At 44.1% G+C, this 27,965-nt stretch overlaps 1 protein-coding gene across 1 annotated transcript in view; it reads left to right on the top strand.

Moving 5' to 3' along the window:
* The first annotated feature begins 8,277 nt into the window (after positions 1 to 8,277).
* Positions 8,278 to 27,965, top strand: part of CYP17A1 (cytochrome P450 family 17 subfamily A member 1) — a 29,562-nt gene continuing 9,874 nt past the window's right edge. The window contains exons 1-4 of the mRNA XM_073555763.1: positions 8,278 to 8,599; positions 14,109 to 14,247; positions 25,530 to 25,756; positions 27,354 to 27,440. Coding sequence (XP_073411864.1) covers positions 8,285 to 8,599; positions 14,109 to 14,247; positions 25,530 to 25,756; positions 27,354 to 27,440 — 768 coding nt within the window. The 5' untranslated portion in view covers positions 8,278 to 8,284. The remainder of the gene's footprint in view (positions 8,600 to 14,108; positions 14,248 to 25,529; positions 25,757 to 27,353; positions 27,441 to 27,965) is intronic.

The following is a 27,965-nucleotide window of genomic DNA, read 5'->3' as shown; positions in this document are numbered from 1 at the left end:
GAAAAAACTCTATCACATTGCATAGGTTCAGACATTTGTTCAACAGGTGGCAACACCTTTCGTGCAGCTTTACGTTCACGCAAACGCCGATCAACCTGAATGGCTAATGGCATAGAATCGTCAAGACCAGAGGGAACAGGAAATCCCACCATAGTATCTTTTATGGCTTCTGACAACCCCTTCCGAAAGAGAGCAGCCAAGGCATTATCATTCCAGGTAGTAAGTACTGCCCACTTTCGGAATTTTTGACAGTACAATTCTGCAGAATCACGACCCTGGCTCAATGCCAGCAGGGTCTTTTCAGCCTGATCAATGGCATTAGGTTCGTCATACGACAACCCCAAAGCTTGAAAGAATGCATTCACATTAGTCAGAATAGGATCATCTGGTTTCAAAGAAAACGCCCAATCCTGGGGATCGCCACGCAGCAAAGAGATGACAATTTTAACCTGCTGCGCGGAGCTCCCTGACGAGTTAGGCTTCAAGGCAAAAAAATAATTTACAATTATTTTTGAAATTCAAAAATTTAGACCGATCCCCAAAAAATACATCAGGTGTAGGAATCTTTGGTTCAGCAGCATGTGAATGAGCAAGGTAGGTGGAAATTCCCCGCACTTCCGCAGCGAGCTGCTCCACACGATCAGACAATTGCTTTATCTCCATTGAGAGAAAAAAAATTCCCCCTACAGCCTCAGAGATATAGAGGAAAAAATATACACACTTTTTTTTTTTTTTTTTTTTACAATTTTTTCCTGCTATTGAGTACCCTAGAATCTGCGGTATGGCGGGTGATTCTGTTATGAATGAGTCACCGTAGGAGGCAAAAGCAGAAATACAAGCTAAGTCCAGAAAACCAGAGAAGTTGGCAACTATCAGATTGCAGACCCCTGAACCTATCAACACAACTAGCAGTAGCCGTTGGGGGTTCCTACGATGCCCTAGACCCCTCGATCACAGCCGGAGAAATACATAGGCCTAAAGAAAGAAATGGGAAATCTAAACTGCCCCAGAGCAGACCCCAAAGCAATAGGCAGCCCCCAACATATAATGACGGTGAAGCAAGATGAAAATATTAACACAGACAGAAAGATAGACTGAGCAAAGACGGAGCCCCAAAACTACCTAGATAGGAAAGGACAGGAAGGCTGCTGTCTGCTATCTGCCAAAACCCTATCAAAGACATAAGCCAACCAGCTGATATGAAAAAGGCCCTGAAGCAGCTAGGCTTCAAAAACTGAATCAGCACTCAGGTATTTTCAGAAGACAGAGCTAAATGAATTCAGCACACCCCAGCAGGGAATGGCAGAAATCCAGAAAAACAAAAGCAAAAACAAAGTCAAAGCACAAAAGCAAAAGGCCGAGCAGCAAACTTAGCTTTGGAGGAGCAGGAATTCAGACTGGTCTCCAAGGATCCCACAGAGAAATCACCCGCAGGGCAGAAGGGCGTCGGCAGCATTATATCCAATCCGTAACTCCACTCAGCCAGTCACAATCATCAGCCTCAGGTGTTTGACAATCAGGCTCACTACCTTTCTTTACCAGAAGTGGGAGTTCCTCGGGCCTCAGTAATGAAGGGGAAAATGAACTCACAACAGCGGTGGTGGTCTCTGCCTCCTCCTGTACAGTGCGGTGGTGGTCTCTGCCTACTCCTGTACAGTGCAGTGATGGTCTCTGCCTCCTCCTGTACAGTGCGGTGATGGTCTCTGCCTCCTCCTGTACAGTGCGGTGGTGGTCTCTGCCTCCTCCTGTACAGTGCGGTGGTGGTCTCTGCCTCCTCCTGTACAGTGCGGTGGTGGTCTCTGCCTCCTCCTGTACAGTGCGGTGGTGGTCTCTGCCTCCTCCTGTACAGTGCGGTGGTGGTCTCTGCCTCCTCCTGTACAGTGCGGTGATGGTCTCTGCCTCCTCCTGTACAGTGCGGTGGTGGTCTCTGCCTCCTCCTGTACAGTGCGGTGGTGGTCTCTGCCTCCTCCTGTACAGTGCGGTGGTGGTCTCTGCCTCCTCCTGTACAGTGCGGTGGTGGTCTCTGCCTCCTCCTGTACAGTGCGGTGGTGGTCTCTGCCTCCTCCTGTACAGTGCATTGGTGGTCTCTGCCTCCTCTTGTGCAGTGCAGTGGTGGTCTCTGCCTCCTCCTGTGCAGTGCGGTGGTGGTCTCTGCCTCCTCCTGTGCAGTGCGGTGGTGGTCTCTGCCTCCTCCTGTGCAGTGCAGTGGTGGTCTCTGCCTCCTCCTGTGCAGTGCAGTGGTGGTCTCTGCCTCCTCCTGTGCAGTGCAGTGATGGTCTCTGCCGCCTCCTGTACAGTGCAGTGTTGGTCTCTGCCTCCTCCTGTGCAGTGCAGTGGTGGTGTCTGCCTCCTGTACAGTGCAGTGGTGGCCTCTGCCTCCTCCTGTACAGTGCAGTGGTGGTCTCTGCCTCCTCCTATACAGTGCAGTGGTGGTGTCTGCCTCCTCCTGTCACTGGACACTAATGCTTTCTAGTAGTAGTATTGTACATTGCTGGTAATTGTCATTTTATCCCTAACTGCACTTTACCGAGTGACAGGAAATGCTGGGACTTGTAGTTCTCCAACACAAGAGAGCTGCTTTCTCTGCTTCCTGTACTCACAGTAATATTAATCTGAGTATTTGCATTACATACTCTGGCCTGGTCCATAGACTGGAGGAACAGCTGCAGAGGGCTCCTACTCCTCTGCGTTTAACCCCTTCACCCCGCAGCCTGTTCCGTCCTGATCAGGCCCATTGTTACCACTGTCACTATGTGGCAATAACTCTGGATCGCTTCGGTGGATCTCGTTGATTCTGACACTGTTTTTTATGGCGTATTGTGCTTCATAAAATTTCTCCAATATGACTTTCATTTATTTATGAAAATATTTGGTGAAAATGTTGCAACGTTCAAACGTTTTAATTTTTGTGCCTATAAGTCGGAGAGTCATATCACACTAAATAGATAATAAATAACATTTCCCACATGTCTACTTTACGTCAGCACAATTGTGGACACATTTTTTTTTTTTGTTAGAAAATTATAAGGGTTAAAAGTTGACCAGCGATTTCTACTTTTTCCAACAAAATTTACAAATACCATTTTTTTTAGGGACCACCTCACATTTGAAGTGATTTTGAGGGGTCTGTATAGCAGAAAATACCCAAATGTGACACTATTCTAAAAAATGGAACCCTCAAGGTGCTCAAAACCGCATTCAATAAGTTTATTAACCCTCCAGGTGCTTCACAGGAATGAATGGAATATGGAAGGAAAAAATAAACAACTTCTTTTCACCAAAAATTTGCTGTATATCAAATTTTTTCACTTTCTTAGGGGTAACAGGAGTAAATAGATCATAGAGTTTGTTGGGCAGTTTCTCCTGAGCATGCCGATACCCCATATGTGGGGGAAAACTACTGTTTGGGCACATGGCAGTGCGCGGAATGGAAGAAGCGCCATTTGACTTTTTGAATGTAAAATTTGCTGCCATAATTAGCAGTCACCATGTCGCATTTGGAGAGCCCCTGTGTGCCTAAACAGTGGAAACCCCCAACAAGTGACACCATTTTGGAAACTAGACCCCTTATGGAACTTATCTAGATAACTCTTCTTTAGCTCCAAATTTTACATTTTCATAAGGGTAACAGGAGAAATTGAACCATACAATTTGTTGTGTTATTTCTTGAGTACACCGTTACCCAATATGTGGAGAACTACAGTTTAGGTGCACGACAGGGCTTGGAAGTGAAGGAGCACCATTTGACTTTTTGAATGCAAAATTTTCAAGAATGCGGATGCCATGTGGCGTTTGGAGAGACCCTGAAGTGCCTAAACAGTGGAAACCCACCAGAAGTCACACCATTTTGGAAACTAGACCCCCTCGGGGAACTTATGTAGATGTGCATTGAGCACCTTGAAACCCAGGTGCTTTACAGAAGTTATAACGTTGAGCTGTGAAAACGTTGAGCACCAAACATTGCATTTTCATAGGGGTAACTGGAGAAATTTCACCATACAATATGTTGTGCAATTTCTCCTGAGCATGCCGATACTCCATATGTGTTTAAAAACAGGGTGGCACATGTTAAGGAGCTGAAACTCCTAAACCCTTCATCCAATTTTAATGTGGATACCCTCAAATGAAAGCTGAAAGTCTGAACTGCAGCTGCATCTGAATTGTTTTGTTTAAAATTCATTGTGGTAATGTCTAGAACCAAAATTAGAAAAATGTCTCTGTCCAAATATATATGGACCTAACTGTACATACATACATACACACATACATACATACATACACTTGAGCTTTATATATTAGATTTGCTTGCTGTGTTTAATTAGTGATTTGCTTCCTCTTCAGTTTAGCCTCAGGAATCAATGTTTCCATTCAGTGACAGTAAGCAGAGGAAGACTTGCAGGCTGGATCTTATGCATACATAAGGTCAAACCCAAGATTGGTAATCAAGGAACTCTTAACATTCCATTGTTATTCCAACCAACAGTCCCATTGTGTAGATTAGGACTGTAGACCCAGGGTAGCTGTCACTACAGGGGGTCTCAAATGCAGGTCTAGCTGATGGGTTCTATATATGGAATATATTTAATTCTTTGAGCTAAAAGCAAATGTTTAAGGGGGAGGGAGGAAAAAAAGCCTTATGTTTAGTCAGGTAGTTGGGAGAGTGACGTCAAATGGAGAGGATCGAGGATGACGTCCTGGAGCACATGACTGGAGAAAAATGCGACAGACATATTTTTCAAGTCCAACTGTGGCGCCCCCAGGAGTATGGTCGCCACAATGGCATTACCTTCCTCCTAGGGAGTGTGATGTCATGCTTGGAAGCAATAAAGGATCTCTATGGCAGTTAACTACAACACACAACACGGCTCCCACTCCAGGCCAGCAGAGGGAGCTCTGAACCCAAACCTGGGGGAAGAGCTGCTCTCTGGGGGCCAGGAAGGGGAAATTAGGAGTTCGTGTGAGGAGGGCAAGGTGTGTGAACGTGAGGAGAGGAGCTGGAAGATTGAGCAGAGTTCAGGCTCACTTCTAGCTGTAGCGCATGAACTGGAGTCCGGTCTCCAAGGTTGTACGGATACTGATGTTCCTGCAGCAGAAACCGGAGGAATAGGAATCTGTAAATGTTCCCACATAAGACTCGGAGGCACAACAGCAACGTGTGAGCCAGTAGAAGAAGGCTACGAGGGAGTTCTAAAAGAGAACATGTTAGGGCAAGTTAGGATAGGATATGGGTTGAACTAGATGGACTTAAAGTCTCCCTTCAACCTTAATAACTATGTTACTATGTTACTATGTTAGAACAAGCAAGTGGAACTTCAGTGTAACACAGTACTGCAAGTACCTCAGATAAGCGCTAGAAAGGAGACTACACAACCTATCTGCATGGAGAGATTCCTAACTTGCTTCCAGGCCGGCCAGCCTCTGTTCCAACTGTAATCTGGACCCTGGACTGCACTTACAAAGCACAGTAAAGGTAACGGAAACTGCACCTTGTTGTGTCATTGCATTCTTCCTGCAAACCCTCCAGCACTGCTACATCTCTGTGCCAGACACTACACCCTCTTCTTCAACACCTATTCTCACTGCCCTGGGACTACAGCTCTACCTGTGGGGAGCTATTACATCTTGCTGCCTTATACCATCTGTCCCAGAGGATCTGTCTGCAGCGTCGGCTTAACCCCTACATTGCCGAGCACCACAGGTGGCGTCACGTATCATCCACTTATAAACTTTAACCAGCCACTCTTAACCCCCTTTTACATGGATGCCCAGGGCCACGGACCGGGTCACCGCTACTGTGACACTTCCCTCTGAGATACCGGACCGGTACCGAGTACCCCACTACCCTGGCGGGCGACCCACAACCATATATGCAAATCCCACAACTCTCAATGAATAACATTTTACTTAAAAAAAAAAGAAGCCCCAAGTCCGAACATTAACAACTAGGAGTCTGCTCTTAATGTGCCCCCTCAATTTACCTGAATGGAGAGCCAATTATTTCAATAGCCAGCTTGTAATGTTACAACTCCTTTGCAGTGGCTCGTACAGTAAGAAAAGATGTTATAAGATGACACTGGAACTAGCACGACAGGAGGCAGCTTCAATGTGACTTTCTATGTTTTTTTAGAGAATACTTTGTCTTACCAGCAGGCAGAGATTATTGACTGAACGTAACATTATTTTGATAGAAAAGTGCAATACTAAAACATTGCGGCATAGTCTATGGGTTCCGTTACACTAAGCGACGCACCAGCGATCCTGACAACGATACAACCTGGTAAGGATCGCTGGTGCGTCGCTACATGATCGCTAGTAAGCTGTCAAACAGGCAGATCTACTCAACGACGCGGCAATCCGTATAATGACCTCGGCGGTTGTTGGGACCTTGTCACACAGCAGCTATTCTGACGACTTACACCTGCGTCCATGAGTTCTGCGTCACCAACGAGGTCGCTCATCGGCGTCAAACACAGCGATGCATGCAGACCAGCGGGACGCCATCGATCAAAAAGTGGCCTGGGACATTCGAGCAAGATCAGCGATATCCAGCGGGGGGGGGTCGCTGCTATGTGTCACACGTAGCGAGATCGCTGTTGCGTCACAAACTCGGTGATGTTTCAACGATCTCGCTAACGATCTCGTTATGTGAGACGGGGCCTTAACTGATGTCACAGACCTCGGTACTCTAGACTGGACAAAAAATAAGATGTGGGAGATATAATATATGTTTGAGGTTCTTCCAATTCATATTGTTTCTTTCTATAAGACTTATGAACTTATGTACCCGCAATAGGGTCAACTGAGCCTCATTATAATTTGTGCCATGAGATCTGTGTCGTTTCTGTACTGTGAATAGTTGGGTTTGCCATCTACTAATTCTCTCAACTTCCTTGCTCGTCTTTTAATGAATGCACTTCAGTTCAGCTATCCCTTTCTTAGGGTGTGTGCAGACGCTGCGGAATCCGCTGCGGATTAATCTGCGCAGATTTTGCAAAAACCGCAGATAAACCGCAGGTCAAAAGACCTGCGGATTATCTGCGGTTTTGACTGCGGTTTGGTCCTGCGGATTCACCATCTCCACAATGGTGGAGATAGGAACCCGCTGCGGATTCCGCAGATAGAATTGACATGTCACTTCTTTCTGCGGTTTCAAAACCGCAGCAAATCCGAGCGGATTTTTCCGCAACGTCTACACAGCGTTTTTTTTTTACCATTCATTTGAATGGTACTGTACACCGCAGCTAAAACTGCTGCGGGTCCGCAGCAGCCAAAAACGCTGCGGAAACGCAGCGGAATCCGCAGCGTGTGCACATACCCTTATACTCAAATTTACAAAAATTGTGCACAATGGGGCAGATTTATTAATGTTGTTAACTCATATCGACGAAGCCCGTCAATAACGACAGGTTCGGCCAACAGTCTAAAGTGTATAGGAGCCCTGGCCCGTTGATCGTTAACGTTGATAAGGATCTGGCATGTCCGAATTCGGACTGACGGTCTTTTTTTTTCTGCCCGAGATTAGCCGCCATCAGTGGTGTCTGGCAGAAGCTTGGTCATAGAGAATACAGAAGCGCTCAGGCCGAGCATTCTCTTCTGTATATGGGAGAGTCCGTGAAATAGCTACTGGCGAAACGATCAGCCAAACCATTGCTTGGCCGCCAGCCATCTAATGTATATGGGGGGCCTTAGACAAGTGCAATCTTAGACCAGACAGTCTGAAAATGTGCCAAATTGATCGCAGTGCTGGATGATAAATTTAGTGCATCTTTAGAGTTGGTTCCTAATCAAAGTCAATGGTGCCTAGCATGTTGTATTGAACCAAGGCACCATAAAGTCATCAAAATTTCTTTTTTTTTTCTCAAGAATAAGAAAATGGTTCACCATTTTTTTTTAAATTCCAGCAGACTTGCCGCATCAATGCCAGTTGTAGGCAACGAGTTTTCATGCGTAACACACTAATACATAGACATAGCAGGGTCACAATGTAGTCTCAATTCCTGTGGTCTGCTCTAAGTTTAGGTGGTACCAGTTTTGGTTTTCTTATATAAAAATTATTCTACTTTCGCAAACTATGAAATTTCATTACTAATCTATCAAACTGTGTTCCGATTGCCCATCTTCTTTAAAATATAATAAGGGCATCAGGAAAGGAGAATGAGCAACTATTTCCAGCACTGAGGGAGTTAATAATCTCTTAGCAGTAATTGGTCGCTCTGAAAACCCCAGCGATATTTATTTGAGCTGTATACTGAAGTAGTGATTACAAGGTGGAGAAGATCCCAGCATGATTGTGTGGCTTGGTGGTGCTTTGCTTTTAGCCTTTGGGCTCATTCTCATCTCTATCTGGAGAAGAGGATTAACAAGTCCTGGATCTGCAAAGTATCCCAAGAGCTTACCTTCATTGCCTGTCATTGGGAGCTTACTTCACCTTGGGAATCACCTCCCTCCACACATACTGTTCTGTAACCTGCAGAAAAAGTATGGCAGCCTCTACTCCTTTATGATGGGTTCCCATTATGTAGTGGTTGTGAATAATCATGAGGATGCCCGGGAGGTTCTGCTGAAGAAGGGAAAAACATTTGCTGGAAGACCCCGAACGGTGAGTATCACTTAGATAAGTCCTACTTCAGTTATTACATAGTGAGAATATAAGTGGTGACTTCATATATCCAGCAAAAAAAGTAATAAGTGTAAATTATGAATGTGAAGAAAGAGAAGGATAGTGTGGATGACATGGGTCATCGTAATGCTCAAGGACAAGACTTTCAAGGCTGAACACAAGACCTAATGAAATTCTTCAGATATTTACAAACCTCATTAACTCTCAGTGGTTCTTTGCTTTATGGTCTGTAACGCTGGGATGCAAACCCTATATCGGTTTTAGGGTCAGGTTCCACTAGTAAATGGGTATACAATAACATTTTGATATGTATAGATTTCAAGCCACAGAATTCAGATTCTGGCATTGCCAAACAGCCAGTCTGCGGAGAGGTGGCTGGGACATAGTGAGACATCCTACTCCTTCAACGTCCCACATGGCATACCAGATGGGTCAAGTAAGCAGAAATCGAGGCTGTTGTAATGTAGTGATACTATTGTATGCCATTTATGCTAATACTGTTTATGTCACCCTATAAAAATGGTGTAAACAGGACTGGGGCTACTTGTGTAGTTTCTGTATTTTTGTTAGGTCTTACTAACCCATCACCCATTCGCCAAGGAGACCTTCAGTTCTTAAGTTTGATTTACTTCCAGCACATCTCTAAGTTTTAGAGACCTGTTGAAAATTGGGATTGCACCTCCTTTAGAGGGCAGCACGCCTAACATATATCCAACTCCATTAAGTAACTTAAAATGATGGGCTCTCATGTTCCGAGATATATACTTTCTTAATCAAGAACTAGGGCGTCCATGTTTGAGAGATCTCTGCTTTTCAGGCGGTTCTCCAGCATTGCAACTAATATTTTATTCCAAATTTGTTCTAGAGTGGAGGACATAAGGGCAGTGAGTTTGAGCACTTAGCACCATTAATTTCCACTGCATCGGCTGCTGGAGGATGCGTTAGAAGTCTACATTGTCACATCACTTTGGCCTGAGTATGAGACACTGTCACAGCTGTAACCCAAGGTTCCCAAATGAAGGGACATCCATGTGCTTTCACTGTGATGTTATATCTAAAAATGCTCTTAAATATTGGATTTTATATACCATATAATTGTGTAGTCCATCTAGCTGCCATTGTCATGGGGAGAACATTGTAAGATATCAGATTTATTTTGTTTCTTTATTATTTTGTACTTTTTGACCTTGCTAATTAGTGACGTTAAACAATAGGATCAGTAGTATCCCTTCTGTCACAGATAACTAAAGCAGCTTTAAATGGTAAAACTCACAATATCTCTGCATCCTGATCTGAGTGGGGGATGGTGGTTTGTAGAAAAGCTTTTCTCAATGTCTTGTGCGGAGTTTAAAAGGATTTAACAAGACTAAAATATTGATGACTTAGCCTTAAAATTCACCGTTCATATTTGACTGGTGGGAGTCTGACCTACAGGACACTAGATCAATAGGACCAGGCTCAATGGCTCTTATGGAAGAATTTCTGTGTCAATGAAGGGGACGGGGCACTCCCCAGACTCTCTGACTGTGCTAAAGGGTTTAAGTGCTTTAGGTCAGACCTCAACCCAATCTTCCCTTTCAGTGTTATGGATAATTCTGTTAAAACATGACAATTTACATAAGGAATACATTAGCATAAAAATGAAATATCTTTGTAAGAATATTGCCTTACTTGTCCAATACTTAAGTTACAGTCTATATAATAATCTAGTTCTGCATTCACAAATATGCAAGCTTCAGTGCTTAAGTCTCCCAGCATTCTTTCTGATTCCTTTTTGATTGTTTCTAATAAAGGTCAAAAAGATTATGACTGCAACTTCCGGTTATATTACATGTTATATGGAAACGACTACATTTGTCGCAGGACACTGAAATCACAATCTGACATTGCATCTAATGATAACCTATGATGTGACATTTTGACCTCCAACCTTGTGCAACACAAAGTAACATATGCTTTCAAATGTGCTCGATTTTCTGTCTCTGGTTTTAAGACACACAAGACTCTCTTGCCATAGACCTCAGTGAAATTCACATATGATATACCAGCAATTTGGCCATTTTTTTTACAGCAAAATCAAAACTTTAAAATAGTCATACTGCAGGAAATCATAGACAAGTTGTAGAGATGTTTTTGGTCGCGCGCGACTTGTCTGAGAATTTACTTTTGTGCAGCAAATGTCACTATACAAACAACAAAGAAAAAATGGAGTTCCATACACAAAAAAATTAATAAAAAAGTAATTTTTATTGTATCAGAAAATTACATAGGTATAACTAAAAAAACACACAGTGGTATAACACATATGACCCTAGTGACTTTTACATGGGTCCAGGGCATATAGCAAAACAGTGTTTTAAAAAAAGCACATAAAACAATATAAAATTACATATCCAGCATCATGCCAACTTTAATCCCTCTTATCATAAATATGATCCTTAAACTAACATAATTATAATGGCGTTTTTATAACAAGGGACCAGCCCTAAATTACAACCATTAAGGATGCCAATGAGGAGAAAAGTTCAATACCAAAGAAAAAGTGCTTTAGTGCTTACCACCCCTAACGTGCGTTTCGCATTAGCTTTCTCAAAAGGGAATAAGCAGGTGAAAGCTAACGTACTTATGGGTAAGCACTAAAGCACTTTTTCTTTGGTATTGAACTTTTCTCCTCATTGGCGTCCTTAATGGTTGTAATTTAGGGCTGGTCCCTTGTTATAAAATGCCATCATAATTATGTTAGTTTAAGGATCATATTCATGATAAGAGGGATTAATATTGGCATGATGCTGGATAGGTGATTTTATATTGCTTCATGGGCTTTTTTATAATGCTGTTTTGCTATATGCTCTGGACCCATGTAAAAGTCACTAGGGTCATATGTGTTATACCACTGTGTGTTTTTTTTTGTTATACCTATGTAATTTTCTGATACAATAAAAATTACTTTATTATTAATGCTTTTTTTGTGTATGGAACGCCATTTTTTCTTTTTTGTTCGATCATAGTTTGGAGTATACATTATAGTCCTGAGACATTATAGGGCAAATGAAATGGTATAAATCCACTTGGATTACGTATTTATATGTATATCTGTTGATAATACCCATAGTTGTAATGGGAATTTGATTAAAATGTCACTATACAGCCCAATCTTAATGTGATTAAAAAAATGTATTACAAAATGTAAAAAAAAAAAATAGCAAGGTCAACAAAAAGTCATTTATTAGTCTGAAAAAAATTCTGTTCATACATCTAATTAATCTAATTAAAAAAAATACATATTAGGGATGCACACAACCATAATAACCCGCACAATTTATGCAATGCAAAAACAGTGACTAAGAAAAATCCAATTTCTCTCACTTAAAACAAAGCCTCATATGGCCAAGTCAATGAAAAAGTAAAAAGTTATGACTGTCAAAAGGTCTTCATATAGACATCTAGGGGTGCTTTACTATGTCTTCATATGGACATCTAGGGGTGCTCCACTATGCCTTCATATGGACATCTCAGGGTGCTCTACTATGCCTTCATATAGACATCTTGGGGTGCTCTACTATGCCTTCATATGGACATCTAGGGGTGCTCTACTATGCCTTCATATAGACATCTAGGGGTGCTTTACTATGTCTTCATATGGACAACTAGGGGTGCTCTACTATGTCTTCATATGGACATCTAGGGGTGCTTTACTATGTCTTCATATGGACAACTAGGGGTGCTCTACTATGCCTTCATATAGACATCTAGGGGTGCTCTACTATGCCTTCATATGGACATCTCGGGGTGCTCTACTATGCCTTCATATAGACATCTAGGGGTGCTTTACTATGCCTTCATATGGACATCTCGGGGTGCTCTACTATGCCTTCATATGGACATCTCGGGGTGCTCTACTATGCCTTCATATAGACATCTAGGGGTGCTTTACTATGCCTTCATATGGACATCTCGGGGTGCTCTACTATGCCTTCATATGGACATCTCGGGGTGCTTTACTATGCCTTCATATGGACATCTAGGGGTGCTTTACTATGCCTTCATATGGACAACTAGGGGTGCTCTACTATGTCTTCATATGGACATCTAGGGGTGCTTTACTATGTCTTCATATGGACAACTAGGGGTGCTCTACTATGCCTTCATATAGACATCTAGGGGTGCTCTACTATGCCTTCATATGGACATCTCGGGGTGCTCTACTATGCCTTCATATAGACATCTAGGGGTGCTTTACTATGCCTTCATATGGACATCTCGGGGTGCTTTACTATGCCTTCATATGGACATCTAGGGGTTACTTTACTATGCCTTCATATGGGCATCTAGGGGTGCTCTACTATGCCTTCATATAGACATCTAGGGGTGCTCTACTATGCCTTCATATGGACATCTCGGGGTGCTCTACTATGCCTTCATATGGACATCTAGGGGTGCTCTACTATGCCTTCATATGGACATCTCGGGGTGCTTTACTATGCCTTCATATGGACATCTAGGGGTTACTTTACTATGCCTTCATATGGACATCTAGGGGTTACTTTACTATGCCTTCATATGGACAACTAGGGGTGCTCTACTATGCCTTCATATAGACATCTAGGGGTGCTCTACTATGCCTTCATATGGACATCTCGGGGTGCTCTACTATGCCTTCATATGGACATCTAGGGGTGCTTTACTATGCCTTCATATGGACATCTCGGGGTGCTTTACTATGCCTTCATATGGACATCTAGGGGTTACTTTACTATGCCTTCATATGGGCATCTAGGGGTGCTTTACTATGCCTTCATATGGACATCTAGGGGTGCTTTACTATGCCTTCATATGGGCATCTAGGGGTGCTTTACTATGCCTTCATATGGACATCTAGGGGTGCTTTACTATGCCTTCATATGGACATGACACCCCAATTACGAGCCAGGCAGGGAGCTGCTCTAAGATCTTCAGGCGGTTTTGAGCATTCCGGGAATTAATTAGACAGCGATTTATCTGAGTGACCTCCATGTAGTACTACATATCAGGTTAAAAAGGGCCTATCAGTTCTGAGAAGAAAAAAAAATTGTGACTGAACATGAAACTATAATTCTTATCTCAGATATATGTCATAGGTAAATCAGATTCTTTCCTTCAGTTATCAGACTACAATCCATACAAGGAGAGAATTTATCATATTTACATATACCTATTGGGCTCTCTAAATAAAAATGTGGATTTAAAAATAAATAATGGAATACTTATGATGCAGCGGAAATAGAACAAAAGCAAAAACTGGCCTGTGATGACCTACTGAGTGATCCTCTGTAAGCCATGGACTGGTTGTGAGGGCCTGTGTACAGGAGGCTCTGTGTCTCTTATCCTATTTTTCTATAGGTGTCTGTACGATGTCGGTATTTAAAGTGCCAGCATCCCGTGAGAGAGGCCCTTTACAATATGTGAATGAACTATTGCACCCTAAATAGCTCTGTTCTTTCCTCTCAAGGTAACAACTGATATTTTGACAAGAGATGCCAAAGATATTGCTTTTGCAGACTACAGCCCAACTTGGAAGTTTCACCGTAAATTGGTGCACTCCGCTCTCAGCATGTTTGGTGAAGGGACCATCGCCATTGAGCAGATCAGTGAGTATAGAAATGGCTATGATTTTATATGTCTATGCAAGCAGAGGCGGGGAGGGGACTTGTCTCATAGAACACTGATAAGTTATCAATCAGACTACAAAGGGGCTTTGGATAGATTATCATGAATGTGCATTGACAGTAATCTAATCACAAGGTGTGCTGCTGATTGAACCACCAAATGATTAACAGTTTTCAACATGGAAAGCCAAGGGTTTAATTCCCCGATGGTATCAGCTAAAGGGAAACTAATTAATACACAATGCAGGAATATGCCAGGTCATCCACAGTTAACCATACTGTTTGTATTAACCCTGGAAATCCATTAATAGGGTTCTGAAGGTCTGAGGGTCTGGGTTGTAATAATCACCATAGCAGGTTAACATTGCAACAAATTTTTATTCCTTGCGTCCATGGTCTTACAACAACTCCGGTTAGATGGTCAAAATAAATTGCCCCCAGTCCACATGATCCCAGCCTGGAGCTGGTAGATCATCTACTCTCATACCAGGCGATACTTTCTGTCTTCCAGCTTTTGACTGGCCCACAGCTTTTGTAACTCCCGCCAATATAGTCTGTAGTTACAGTCCACGCTCCTCCAGACGACAGATACCACTGCCATAGCACATGTATCTCACTCCAGCCAGCAGCAACAGTCCTTAGGATAGTTCCTCAAATCCAGAAGACAGATAATACGACCACAGCACATGTATGTAGCTCCAGCCAGCAACTGGTCTCCAATCTCCATAGGCTATCCATCAGGGGCACCAGGACCTCAGCAACAGACCCCCACCTTTCGATGTAACCGTACCAACACTTTCACTAAACATGTGGCTTATTGTTCTCCTTCTCCTGGTATCAGCGTCCAGGATGGGCAGAAGTGTTCACACCCTTCCCCTTAAACATTTGATGAAGAATATTCCAGAAGTCCAGTTTCCAGCCTGTCTGCAGGGTTGTGTATTAGGAATGCCCCCTGCAGAAAAGAACAAAGACACACATGCCCCAACAGATTTAGGACGGAAATGCTAATGTAGACTTTATGTATATATGATATCCACCAGGCACGTCTTCCTCTGCTTATTGTCACTAAATGGAAACATTGATTTGTGAGACTGAACGCTTTCCAAGAGAGATTTGTGCACCTTATACTGTCAAGCAAGCAAATCTCTAATAAACACAACAATATGATCGACGTTCTGGTGCTCCTTGATGGAAAAGGTCCGTGGCCAGCTCCTCACAAGAGTATTTGTAAATGATTTTCAAACTTGAAACCTTTCCTGTTCCATGACACCCTACCTCCATCATGGACCAGGTGTTTGTGTATGGATTGGGCTCAGAAGGTGATCCCATTCCTCACAGAGCAGTTACCAGCTGTTTCATACAGCCAAGACCTACCTCTAACAGCAGCAACTGGAGCTAGCGCAGATCTCTTCTGTATTACCAATGCTGCTGTCAATCTGTGATAGCTGCATTTAAGTGTCCCAATCCTGGTTCTGCATCCATTGGCCTAACATCTTGCTCCTTACTTTGGGTTGCCATGACAGCCACAAGAAACTAAAAAAAGGCATAGTTTAAAAAAAGTTTAAAAAAATATTTTAAAAAGTAAAAAAAAATAAAAAAGTAATTCCTCCCCTATCTTAAATATACAAAAAATAAATTAATTAATAGAAAAAGGATATTCGGTTCTGTTCATAAAAGTCCAATTTCTCAAACTAAGAAGTGACTTAACAAATAAGGTAACTGTGGTAAAGAAAATTAAATCAAAACTCCAGAATTGCAGTTTTTGGTCTCTATAATGCCACACTTTTGTCAGCTATGGACTCAGTCGCCCCTCTCATTCATAGCAGAATGTGACAAATCAATAGACAACCCTGGCACACCAAACTGCACAAAACAACTGTGCCAAGCGTCCAGGGTTGTAAAGCAGCGCTGGAAAAAATGTACTCATAGGAAGACAAAATCACATTCAAGCAAGCAATTAAAAAACTCAAGCCAGCCATCATCTCTGGTAAACAGGAATACTTCACAACTCTCGTGTCTTCTCAACCCCAAACAGTTATTCAACACTTTCAGTTCTCTCCTCCATGCACCCCTGCACACATTTCAAAAACAATATCGACCACATCAAAGTTTTAATGATCAACCACCATAACCCCTCTGCACATTAGACCAATGCCCTTCCCTTATAACCTTCTTTCCCATCATCACTGGACAAATGTTTGATCATTTTCTCTCCCAGTCACACCTCACCACTTGTGCACTCGACCCCCATACCATCCCACCTTCTCCCCAACATCGCCACAACGTTTATCTCAGTCCTAACCTATCTCTTCAACTTATCATTAATCTGCAGTGTCTTCCCTTCGTCTTGCAACCATATAACCATAATAAACAATTTTATTCTATTGCCTAATCATATTCCTCAGCACTTTACGATTAAGCTGGGACATGTACTGACAATCAAGACAATACTAGGTAACACATAGTTCTCCAGTTACAGGGGGATTGAGGGCTTTGCTCGCAAGCTTTCAATCTATAAGGAAATAAGGGGGACTACATTACACCCGTCCTGTAGAAACCATCTCTTGACCCAACCTCTACGTCTAGCTATCTCCCCAAATTACTTCCCTCAAAATTCCTTGAACAACACGTACTTATTGAACTCTTCTGCAACCTATCGTCCAACACTCTCTTTGACAACCTGTAATCCGGCTTCTGCACCCACCACTTCACTGAAACTGCTCTAAACTACCGACTTGCTAACTGCCAAAGCTAAAAGACAATACTCTTTACTCCTCCTTCTAGACCTGTCCTCACCTTCGACACAATTTACCACTTCCTCCTACTATAGATCTTCTCTTCCTTTTGCATCAAAGATGTTGCCCTCTCCTGGATCTCCTCATATTTCACTAACTGCAAATTTAGCGTTTCCGATTCCCATATTACTGCCTCATCCCGCCGTCTCTCTGTTGGTGTCCCTCAAGGCTCTGTCCTGGGACCAGGGCTGTGGAGTCGGTGTCGGAGTCGTGGAGTCAGTGCTCATTTTGGTGGAGTCGGAGTTGGAGTCGGTATAAAATGGACCGGCTCCGACTCCTAAAATATATAATAAATTGGGTACAGTAGTTCAATGCAGAATGTGCTGAATATTTTTTGATAGGAATTTGGGAAAGTTATGAAATGTGCTTTAAATGGCTGTTCTAAGGCTACATTCACACACAGCGTTTTTCCTGCGTTTTTTGAGTATACGTTTTTCAGTTGCAAAACCAGATCAGCTTTTTAAAAAACTGCATCACCTGAAAGGTTTTTGAGCTCATAGATAATGTTTTCAATAGCAAAAGCAGATTAGAAATCTGCTCTATCTATATATCCATTTATCCATATCTTATCTGTACCAAAAAGAATGAAAGCCGGATCGCACACAGACTAACACTCCTGTTTTTTTAGCACCAGTCAGGTACACCTCATAGCTGCCCCAAAAGGACGCCCAGGACAGGCATTGCTCGTCTTCAGTAACACATCAACATCAATTGATAGTTGGAATAAAAAGTCTGCATTCACCACCACATCTTCTTAAGGTGCAGGCTTTATTTTCAAGTGTAGTGGTGTGCAGTATGAGGTTCTGCAGCAGCTGAGGTGTGCAGTATGAAATTCTGCATAACAGTATGAGGTTCTGCCCCCCCCCTAGGTTTGATCCTGGCTACGCCCATAGTGTGAATGTAGCCTGAGGATCTAGGCTTTATCTTAGCCGAGATAAGTCATAGTGTGTGTGTATATATATATATATATATATATATACATACACACACACACACACACACACACACACATACAGTATATATATATATATATATATATATACACACAGTACAGACCAAAAGTTTGGACACACCTCATTCAAAGCGTTTTCTTTATTTTCATGACTATCAAAATTGCAGATTCACTCTGAAGGCATCCAAACTATGAATTAACACATGTGGAATTATATAATTAACAAAAAAGTGTGAAACAACTGAAAAAACTGTATGTCATATTCTAGGTTCTTCAAAGTAGCCACCTTTTGCTTTGGTTTCTGCTTTGCACACTCTTGGCATTCTCTTGATGAGCTTCAAGAGGTAGTCACCGGAAATGGTTTTCACTTCACAGGTGTGCCCTGTCAGGTTTAATAAGTGGGATTTCTTGCCTTATAAATGAGGTTGGGACCATCAGTTGTGTTGCGCAGAAGTCTGGTGGATACACAGCTGATAGTCCTAATGAATAGACTGTTAGAATTTGTATTATGGCAAGAAAAAAGCAGCTGAGTAAAGAAAAACGAGTGGCCATCATTACTTTAAGAAATGAAGGGTCAGTCAGTCCGAGAAAATTGGGAAAACTTTGAAAGTGTCCCCAAGTGCAGTGGCAAAAAACATCAAGCGCTACAAAGAAACTGGCTCACATGAGGACCGCCCCAGGAAAGGAAGACCAAGAGTCACCTCTGCTGCGGAGGATAAGTTCATCCTAGTCACCAGCCTCAGAAATCGCAGGTTAACAGCAGCTCAGAATAGAGACCAGGTCAATGCCACACAGAGTTCTAGCAGCAGACACATCTCTACAACAACTGTTAAGAGGAGACTTTGTGCAGCAGGCCTTCATGGTAAAATAGCTGCTAGGAAACCACTGCTAAGGACAGGCAACAAGCAGAAGAGACTTGTTTGGGCTAAAGAACACAAGGAATGGACATTAGACCAGTGGAAATCTGTGCTCTGGTCTGATGAGTCCCAATATGAGATCTTTGGTTCCAACCACCATGTCTTTGTGCAACGCAGAAAAGGTGACCGGATGGACTCTACATGCCTGGTTCCCACCGTGAAGCATGATGGAGGAGGTGTGATGGTGCTTTGCTGGTGACTCTGCTGTGGATTTATTCAAAATTGAAGGCATACTGAACCAGCATGGCTACCACAGCATCTTGCAGCGGCATGCTATTCCATTCGGTTTGTGTTTAGTTGGACCATCATTTATTTTTCAACAGGACAATGACCTCAAACACACCTCCAGGCTGTGTAAGGGCTATTTGACCAAGAAGGAGAGTGATGAGGTGCTACGCCAGATGACCTGGCCTCCACAGTCACCAGACCTGAACCCAATCGAGATGGTTTGGGGTGAGCTGGACCGCAGAGTGAAGGCAAAAGGGCCAACAAGTGCTAAGCATCTCTGGGAACTCCTTCAAGACTGTTGGAAGACCATTTCCGGTGACTACCTCTTGAAGCTCATCAAGAGAATGCCAAGAGTGTGCAAAGCAGTAATCAAAGCAAAAGGTGGCTACTTTGAAGAACCTAGAATATAAGACATATTTTCAGTTGTTTCACACTTTTTTGTTAATTATATAATTCCACATGTGTTAATTCATAGTTTTGATGCCTTCAAAATGAATCTACAATTTTCATAGTCATGAAAATAAAGAAAACTCTTTGAATGAGGTGTGTCCAAACTTTGGTCTGTACCATATCTATGTAATCGATATTATACAGTGTATTACATATTTACAATTTATTACAGTTTTTTGTGTTCTAAAGTTGTATTCCAATAAATAGATATTATGTTCTATCTAAATATCTTGATTACTGGATCATAGAAATGATTAAATGTCTGATGTTCACATTGTACTACAATAAATTTTTCACTTAAATATAAGCAATATATGTGGGAGTCGGAGTCGTGGAGTCGGAGTCGGTGTAAGGGAAATTGAGGAGTCAGAGTCGGAGTTGCAGGTTTGGCTTACCGACTCCTCAGCCCTGCCTGGGACCCTTATTCTTTTCCATTTATACCTTTGTACTAGGACAAGTCATAAAGTCTAATGGCTTTGTAGAAATCGTAGAAATACACGGGATGCAGTGACAGACGGGAGGCAGAGCAAGGGTTGACAGGTTTATTTACAGGGGAATGCTACATGCATTGAGGTAAAGAGTTAAACAGTATGAATGGCAAAGTGAAGTACAATGGTTCAAATAAGCTTGCTACCGTACCGAAGTGTCGTTATCAGGAAGTCCTAACACTGCACCTCCTGCTGCGAACTCAATAGCGCCAGCAATGGTGGGCGCAGTGCCTTTTCCATGATGGTATTGTAGTCGTTGGTCCGTCTTCTGGCGGCAGTGGTCGGTCTCCGTTACCTTCCACTTCCCCTTGTCCATATATTGATGTGGCTAACAAAAGCACGGGCCACAGTCATGTGCGAGCCCAACGTGGCTCCTTAACTATCTTAACTGGGGTAGTCAGGTAACAAGGGTCAGGACAACTATTTTCTGCCCACGTCAGGGCGCAAGTGTCAGTCCCGTGTGTGTTCTCTCTTGAGGCAGTGCATGTGTGGTACTCATGGTCACGTAGTGTACGGCACCTGGTTCTTTCCGGCGGTCACTGGACACACACAACACATCCCGCTTTCCCTGGTCCCCGCTGTTGGTGGCGGGCGACGCTGATGTGCTTGGTGCTGGTGCTTCCAGCCGGAGCACTACTCTCTGTTGCTGCTGCAACACTCGACTCTGCTCTGCTCTGTGTACACGGCTGTACTCTGCATGGCTCTGCTCTGCACGTCTCTCTCTCTCTGGATTACTGCTGAGCACACTGCTTCCCTCAGCACAGCAGTCCCTGCCCTTCTGGTCGACTGCAGCCCGCCCTGTCGCAGCACCGGTACTTTGTGTCGGGCTGGGGAGCGGAGCACACCGCTCACCTGATTGCACGCTGCTCTGCCCTGGCGCCAGACCTCTTTGCGCGCTTTTTTTTTTCCTCCTCTTCCGCCCCCATACGACAGCAGGAAGCCCCTCCTCTCTAGAGCTTCCCCCAGGCAACAGGGGAAGGTCCGCCTCACTCAGGCTTCCCCTCGGGAACAGTGGATGCAGCCTCTCTATTTGTGGTCCCAGCACGCAGGTGCCCTCTGCCTTGTCTACCCCCCTACATTCCTCCTCTCTCTTAGTTCGCCATTCCACGGGCGAGAACTCTTCGTACTCCACTACGCTCTTCTGAGGGCTGATAGATGCCCAGAATTTTCACAACCACACCTGCCTCCCTGGCTCCATCTTCTGCCAATAAGACTTGTTACAGGTAGTCCAAACTTCAGGTAGAGTGGCAGACAACAGGAGTTCATGCAGGTTCCATGGAGCAGCAATTTTCGGGGTCTGTTCCTCTTCTGAGTCAACATATGGCAGGTCGGGAGATTCTCCCTCTTCATCATCCATAGCTGCCGGAGGCAATGTCTCAGGAACTTCTTCCTCTTCACAGTCTATTACTTCTGGTGGGGGTACCTTGGGGGCATCTTGCAATTCTTCCAATGGATCAGGGTCCCTTGAGCTGGCGGGCGGCAAACTTTCCACTTCAGAGGACAAGATTAGTGGCTCTTCCTTCTCATAAACGGGAACTGTAGGAGCGGGCATCTCAGGAACACTTGTCACCTTTTCTTCTCTGTCAGGAGCTTGTGGTGGGCAAGGTAGCGATTAACTCTGGTGGACCACTCAGGCAGACAAACCCCTCCTCTCCTTCGGGTCGAATCGCACAGACGGGACCTTCGGATCCAGGTTGGAGTTCCACCAGACTCGCCTCCACGCACCTGGACAGCGCAGACATCTCACTGTGGACAGTCGACCCCTTCTCCATCTCTTCTTGGTGTCCATCGTTGTGGCTCTGTCTGGCTCTAGGTGCGGCTCCTCTCTCGCCATACCATTTCTCCCAGGGGCGGCGTTCTCTCTACTTATCAGTATCTTCGGAAAGGTGAGTAAGTCTTCACCTTCGGCTGTCTTGAGTCAGGCAACTTCTGGACAGTTGTCCCAGTTCTCCACACATCCAGCACCTTCTTCTGTGCCTGTCTGATGGGTGCTTCAGTCTGGATCATCGGCCTCTGCGGGAAGCATATACCATCTGCGATCGTTCTTCACTCCATGACCTGGAAGCAAATTTCAGGGCAACCGCTGGGGTACTTCTGATGCTCCGCACATCCCCTCTAACTTCCTTTATTTTTTTCTGCGCGTTACCTTTGGTTATGACGCTGAGCTCCAAGACAGCAGCAAGGGTTTTCTTCATGCCTTTGACTTCTTCCCAAATTTTTTCCATTCCTTGCCATAATTTGTGGGACCACTTCGACTCTTCCTCGTTTGGGGTGGGTACTCCGCAACACCGGACCATCGCTGTCAAAGCTGCAACCCCCTGCTCCTGCTTGCGTATACGCACTTCGCTCCGTCATGCGCGGGTTTGTCTGCTTTAACAGCATTTCTCACAAGCCTGTCCCAACTGGTTTCGCAGCACAAGGTCAGTGGGTCCTACACCTGCGCCGTCTTTCTTAATAATAGCAGTATGGATTTCCTGTAGCACGTTCATATACTGCGTCACAATCTCCCTCTCTCTTTGAATACGCCTAAATAAACGCACGCGTAACTTCAGTACGTCGTGGGGTCATCATGTGTCTCCTCTAGTATCTCCTCTAGTATCTGTAACACCTTGTCAAAAGTGTTTCGCTTATGGGGAGGTCGCAGCAGGACAGAATCCCTTGCTTCTCCGTATAGGGCCATCAAGGCAATCTCCGCCTCTAACGCAGGGGTCATGGGGTATATCATCATCATCCCCCTGACCCGATCAGTCCAGCTCCACAACATGGTGTTACTTCCAGGATTTATGACTCTTCTGACTGGCACATGTTATTTCCTGCTGCTTGAGCTTGACAGCAGGATTTAACTGGTTATCAGCCTCGGCTCCACCCACGGCTGTTAAAAGCACATGATGGCTGATTAAATCATCTGTCATCTTGTTACCTTGGCTGGTCAGGAGCCAGAATTTCCAGGAGTGGACCCTCTGGACCGTGGCACCGAGGGGCCCCGGGCGAGCTGCCAGGTGGAGCCGACCCCTATACAGGGATCGTTAGGAGCAGGCCCAGGGGTTCGGGTACCATGATAGCCGGTACCGAGAGGGGCGGCTCAGGATGGACTGGAGTAGGAGTGCGGGACTGAAGCATAGACAACAGGACAGAGCAGGAACACGGAAGGCAGGACTGGAGTAGGACTGTAGGACTGGAGCGTGGATAGCTGGATGGAGCAGGAACACAGGAGGCAGGACTGGAGTAGAACTGTAGGACTGGAGTGTGGATAGCAGGATGGAGCATGAACACGGAAGGCAGGACTGGAATAGGACTGTAGGGCTGGAGCGTGGATAGCTGGATGGAGCAGGAACACAGGAGGCAGGACTGGAGTAGAACTGTAGGACTGGAGTGTGGATAGCAGGATGGAGCAGGAACATCGGAGGCAGGACTGGAGTAGGACCGAAGGACTGGAGTGTGGATAGCAGGAAGGAGCAAGAACACCGGAGACAGGACTGGAGTAGGACCGAAGGACTGGACTGTGGATAGCAGGATGGAGCAGGAACACCGGAGGCAGGACTGGAGTAGGACTGAAGGATGGGAGCGTGGATGGCCGGACGGAGCAGGAACACAGGAGGGAGGACTGGAGTATAGACAGCTGGACCCACGGAGCACCGGACTGTGGGGATACGGCAGGGACCACGGATGGCAGGACTGCGAGGCTACTGCAGGAATCACTGACGACAGGACTGCAAGACTGCAGAGAGCACATGAGGAAGCAGGGCCCAGTGTGCTAGCAAACACAATGATCAGGCGCCTCCCTCAGGGGGAACGGCCTGATATGGCCCTGTCTGGTCTGCCATTGGTCAGTAGGTGCTCCGGGTCAAGGCATTTCTGGATCACAAGTAACAGGAGGGAGGCGCGGCCGCGGCCTATGGCATGCAGAGACCCCGTCGGCCGCGAGCCTGTCAGAAGGGACCGCTGTGGCTGTCGGGCGGCGGGGGAACGGAGGCCGGGTCAGTATGCAGAGGCGGCGTGACACATGTGCTGGTAAGGATGCAGGATCAGCATGGGAGCCCGCATCAAAGGCAGGGACACAACATATGATGGTAATGTACGTCATATCTCATGAAGGGGTAAGAACTACAATTCGTCCTGCAAAAATAGGGAAGGAAAAAAATAAAAGCGCAAGAATCAAAAACTGGCTCCTGCAGGAAGGGTTTAAGAAATCTCATCTTCAAGCAGAGAAAATTCACAGTGGAAATCTCCCAGATGCTGCAGATTTTTGCCACAAATTTCCTCTATTATGTAAATGGGCGGCTAGGCCACATCGATTTTCTTGGATGAAAACAATGAAGCTTCCTACTCATTATCTACAGACAAATTATGAAGAAAAATTACATATCTTTTCCTTTTACAATAAAAACACTTTTTTCTGCTGAAACTAGAAAACTTTTAAACTATTCATAGTCTTTGCACAACATCTTGACTTGCTCTCTCTAGTGGTAACAGATGAGAATGCTGGTCAAAGTACAGTCATCGCCAATATAATTTACTATGTAATGTTATTTGTGATATTAAATATATTAATAAGAATGTAATTACGTTTCAGTTACTTATTGCAAAAACCATTCAACTCCATTCATACTGAAAAACGTGTGGTAATACCCCCCAAAGAATACCACAGTGAACCTCAAGAACAACAGGCCTATAAGATGAAAATCTTTGTGGCTCTGCTGGCATCTGGTGGTCAATTCTTGAATTACACATCCAACTTTTATTATAGAGTAGATTCTGTAAACTTTACTTTTCTGTTTTTATATTAACTATTTATGGTACATGTATAAAAATATTCGTAACAAAATATTTAAAAATATGTATATCTCTCTTGTGACTGCGGACTTTGGAATAATCACATCACACACAATGCCGACTGTCAGGATTCTCCTATGCAGGTGGTGAGACCGGGTGGTCAAGTGACTGCAAGTGTGCGAAAAGCATATTCCCTGCCACATTCCGACTAGACGTGTCCAGAATCGCTCAAGACAATAGGATTGAGCAAGGCCAATCATGTCTAGTCGGCATGTGGCTGGAAGTATATATATTGCATCCTTGTGGTCATATGACCCCCTGGTTCTGCCGCCGGCACCGGAGTTTCCTGACAGTGTGTTATGAGTATTCCCAAGTCTGCAGTCTCGTAGAGTGTAGAGTATAGATGTTACTATCACATACGTGTAATAGCACCCCCTAGAGTTCTTTTGATGTGCTCATTGGGCGAGCCATTTAAAGAGAACAATTGCAGCAAACGTTGCAGAGTGTTTCAGAGAAGATCATACCTGACAGTAATTGCACAGCCAGGCTCTGATTCATCCTTACTGAGGTTTGGGCAGCATGAATCAGGTGACAGGTTCCCTTCAATTTCACTTTATTTAAAAAAAAGAATGATCCAATTATTCTTCCTTCTTTATTATAGTTTCTCGTGAAGCTGCCTCCTTGTGCCAAACACTTACTTTCCAGACGCTCCCACTCGACATGGCTCCAGACCTAACACGAGCCGTCACCAACGTGGTTTGCGCATTGTGTTTCAACACCAGATATAGTAGAGGTGATGAAGAGTTTAAGACCATGCTAAGGTACAGCAAAGGCATTGTGGACACCGTGGCAAAGGACAGCCTGGTTGACATCTTCCCTTGGCTTCAGGTATGACCATAATGGAAAAGTAGACTTAAAGGGGAATATGTCACCAGTTTTTTGCCACCTAATCTGAGAGCAGCATAATGTAGGGGCAGAGACCCTGATTCCAACGATGTGTCATTTACTACGCTGCTTCCTGCAAATTTGATAAAATCACTGAAGTATTAACAGTAGATTATCACTAGAGGGCTAGTAAACCTGCTGCCATGTAGTCCTCCATATTCATGAGCTCTGTATAACCCCACCCCCACCACTGATTGACAACTTTCTGCACAGCGTACACAGAAAGCTGCCAATCAGTGGTGTGGCGGGGTTGAACAGAGCTCAACATTCAGAGAACTGCTAAATTGGAAGCACATAAATCAATTTTTAAGCAAAACTACAACACTCAGTAAAGTAAATGACACATCTCTGTAATCCGGGTCTCTGCCACTACATTGTGCTGCTCTCAGATGGAGTCGTAAAGATCTTGTGACAGATTCCTTTGAAAGAGAAACTCTACAATCTGTGCTATGAATACTGTGCAATTCTGTGTCTCCTATGAGGGTTGTCAAATTCCGCAGAGTTAATGGACTCATGTGGGTTCATTGATCGGTACACACATCTGTTTTACAGAGTGGATCAATGAGTCCGATCCGCGGCACTCAGTGCAGGTCCTCTCTTCAACTCTGTTGAGAATCAGATCTGCCAGTTAAGTCTATGGGATTCTATTCGACACAAACGACCAACAGGAGATGTCCTTTTTACTTCAGTGATCTGTGTTTCACCCGGTTTTCACAGATCCGTTGATAAGAGTCAATGGATAAATAAAAGTTCAGACTGGCAAGCTAACTGATTCAGATATTAAAAATGGATGAGAAATAAGTGGATGCAACATGGAGGAAAAACAGATGAGGCAGGAAGGAAAGACAGTCCCTAAGAATAACCTGTGGCAAGCCTAGACACCAGGCAAACGTTTATATACTATTCCCACAGTCATGGTGGCTGTCACATATTCTGAGAATTAAATCAATATAAAATTATCCACCGTCAGCTGCAGCATTAAATAGACCAATTACTAATTCGACACTTGCCCCTGCACATGATTAAACCTATCCTATCCCAGCTCATCGCATAGGAAACAGTTCCCACTCTACGGGGTCATCTTTAGGCTGAGTTCCCATGATGCGTTTTTCGTGAGTTTTTGATGTTGCAGATTTTCTGCACCCATTAAGGTTACATCAAAATGACAAGCGATGTCCCCAGCCTGCCCACACAATGGCCAAAGTCCAACTCCCTAGATGCTATACAGATACCCCCACTACTAGGTTCCTGAGCGCAATATCCCACCTTAAAATTTACTATGGTATCCTCTTTAGTGGGACCTAGTTAGATTTCAATCCAACTTGTCCTGAAAAAAGTTGATTAAAATTTTTAACGAAAAAGTCGGCTCTACCCAGTGACTGACCGCATTCCCTGTATGACTTTACATAGAGAAAGCTGACCACCCGTAGGTAGGACCGCCCGCTGGACTCCTAAACAGAGAAAGCGGGAATTTCAGTGAACAATCAACCTACGACAAATTGGAATTAAATAATTATTAAATGTTCTTTAATGTTTTCAGATATTTCCAAACAAGGACCTGGATGTATTGAGACAGTCTGTGGCAACCCGAGATCAGCTGCTCGAGCAGAAGCTAAAGGAGCATGAGGTAGGTGAGGCAGAAGATATGCAAAAGAAAAATCAAGTCTACACACTGAAAAAAACACATTCATAATTATTATTATTAGCTTAATGATAAATGTACATATTAAACCCCCCCAAAACTAGTCACATAAAGACCACACAACATTATTTTGCAGCACAACTTGGTGACCCAACACTTACGCCCTTGGCCCGTTCACCTCTGCTCCTCCACTGTTTCCCTTAGGCAACCTTTAGCCATCCCATCCAGCACCTACGACTGTGTATGTCTGCCTGAACTAGGAATCTGCAGCTCAGCCTGATGCCTCCCTGATAAACCCTGCCATGTATAGTGTGGGTAGCTCATGATGGCCCAAAACTACCAAATCGATGTGTGTGAAATGCTCCAACCCCATCTAAAGAAAAACATACTGGCACAAATGACAAATTCTGGAAGTTTCAGTCCTTTCCCTAAGACCACCACCATTTTTAATTCGTAAAAAAAAAAAAAAAAAAAATCAAGAATGTCCACTTTTTGTGGGGTTTGAATAAA

Source organism: Dendrobates tinctorius, unplaced genomic scaffold (genome assembly GCF_039654945.1).
Source record: "Dendrobates tinctorius isolate UK_male_01 unplaced genomic scaffold, ASM3965494v1 ptg000230l, whole genome shotgun sequence".
NCBI classification, from domain to species: Eukaryota; Metazoa; Chordata; class Amphibia; order Anura; family Dendrobatidae; genus Dendrobates; species Dendrobates tinctorius.
This window is presented reverse-complemented; position numbering and strand designations above follow the sequence as displayed.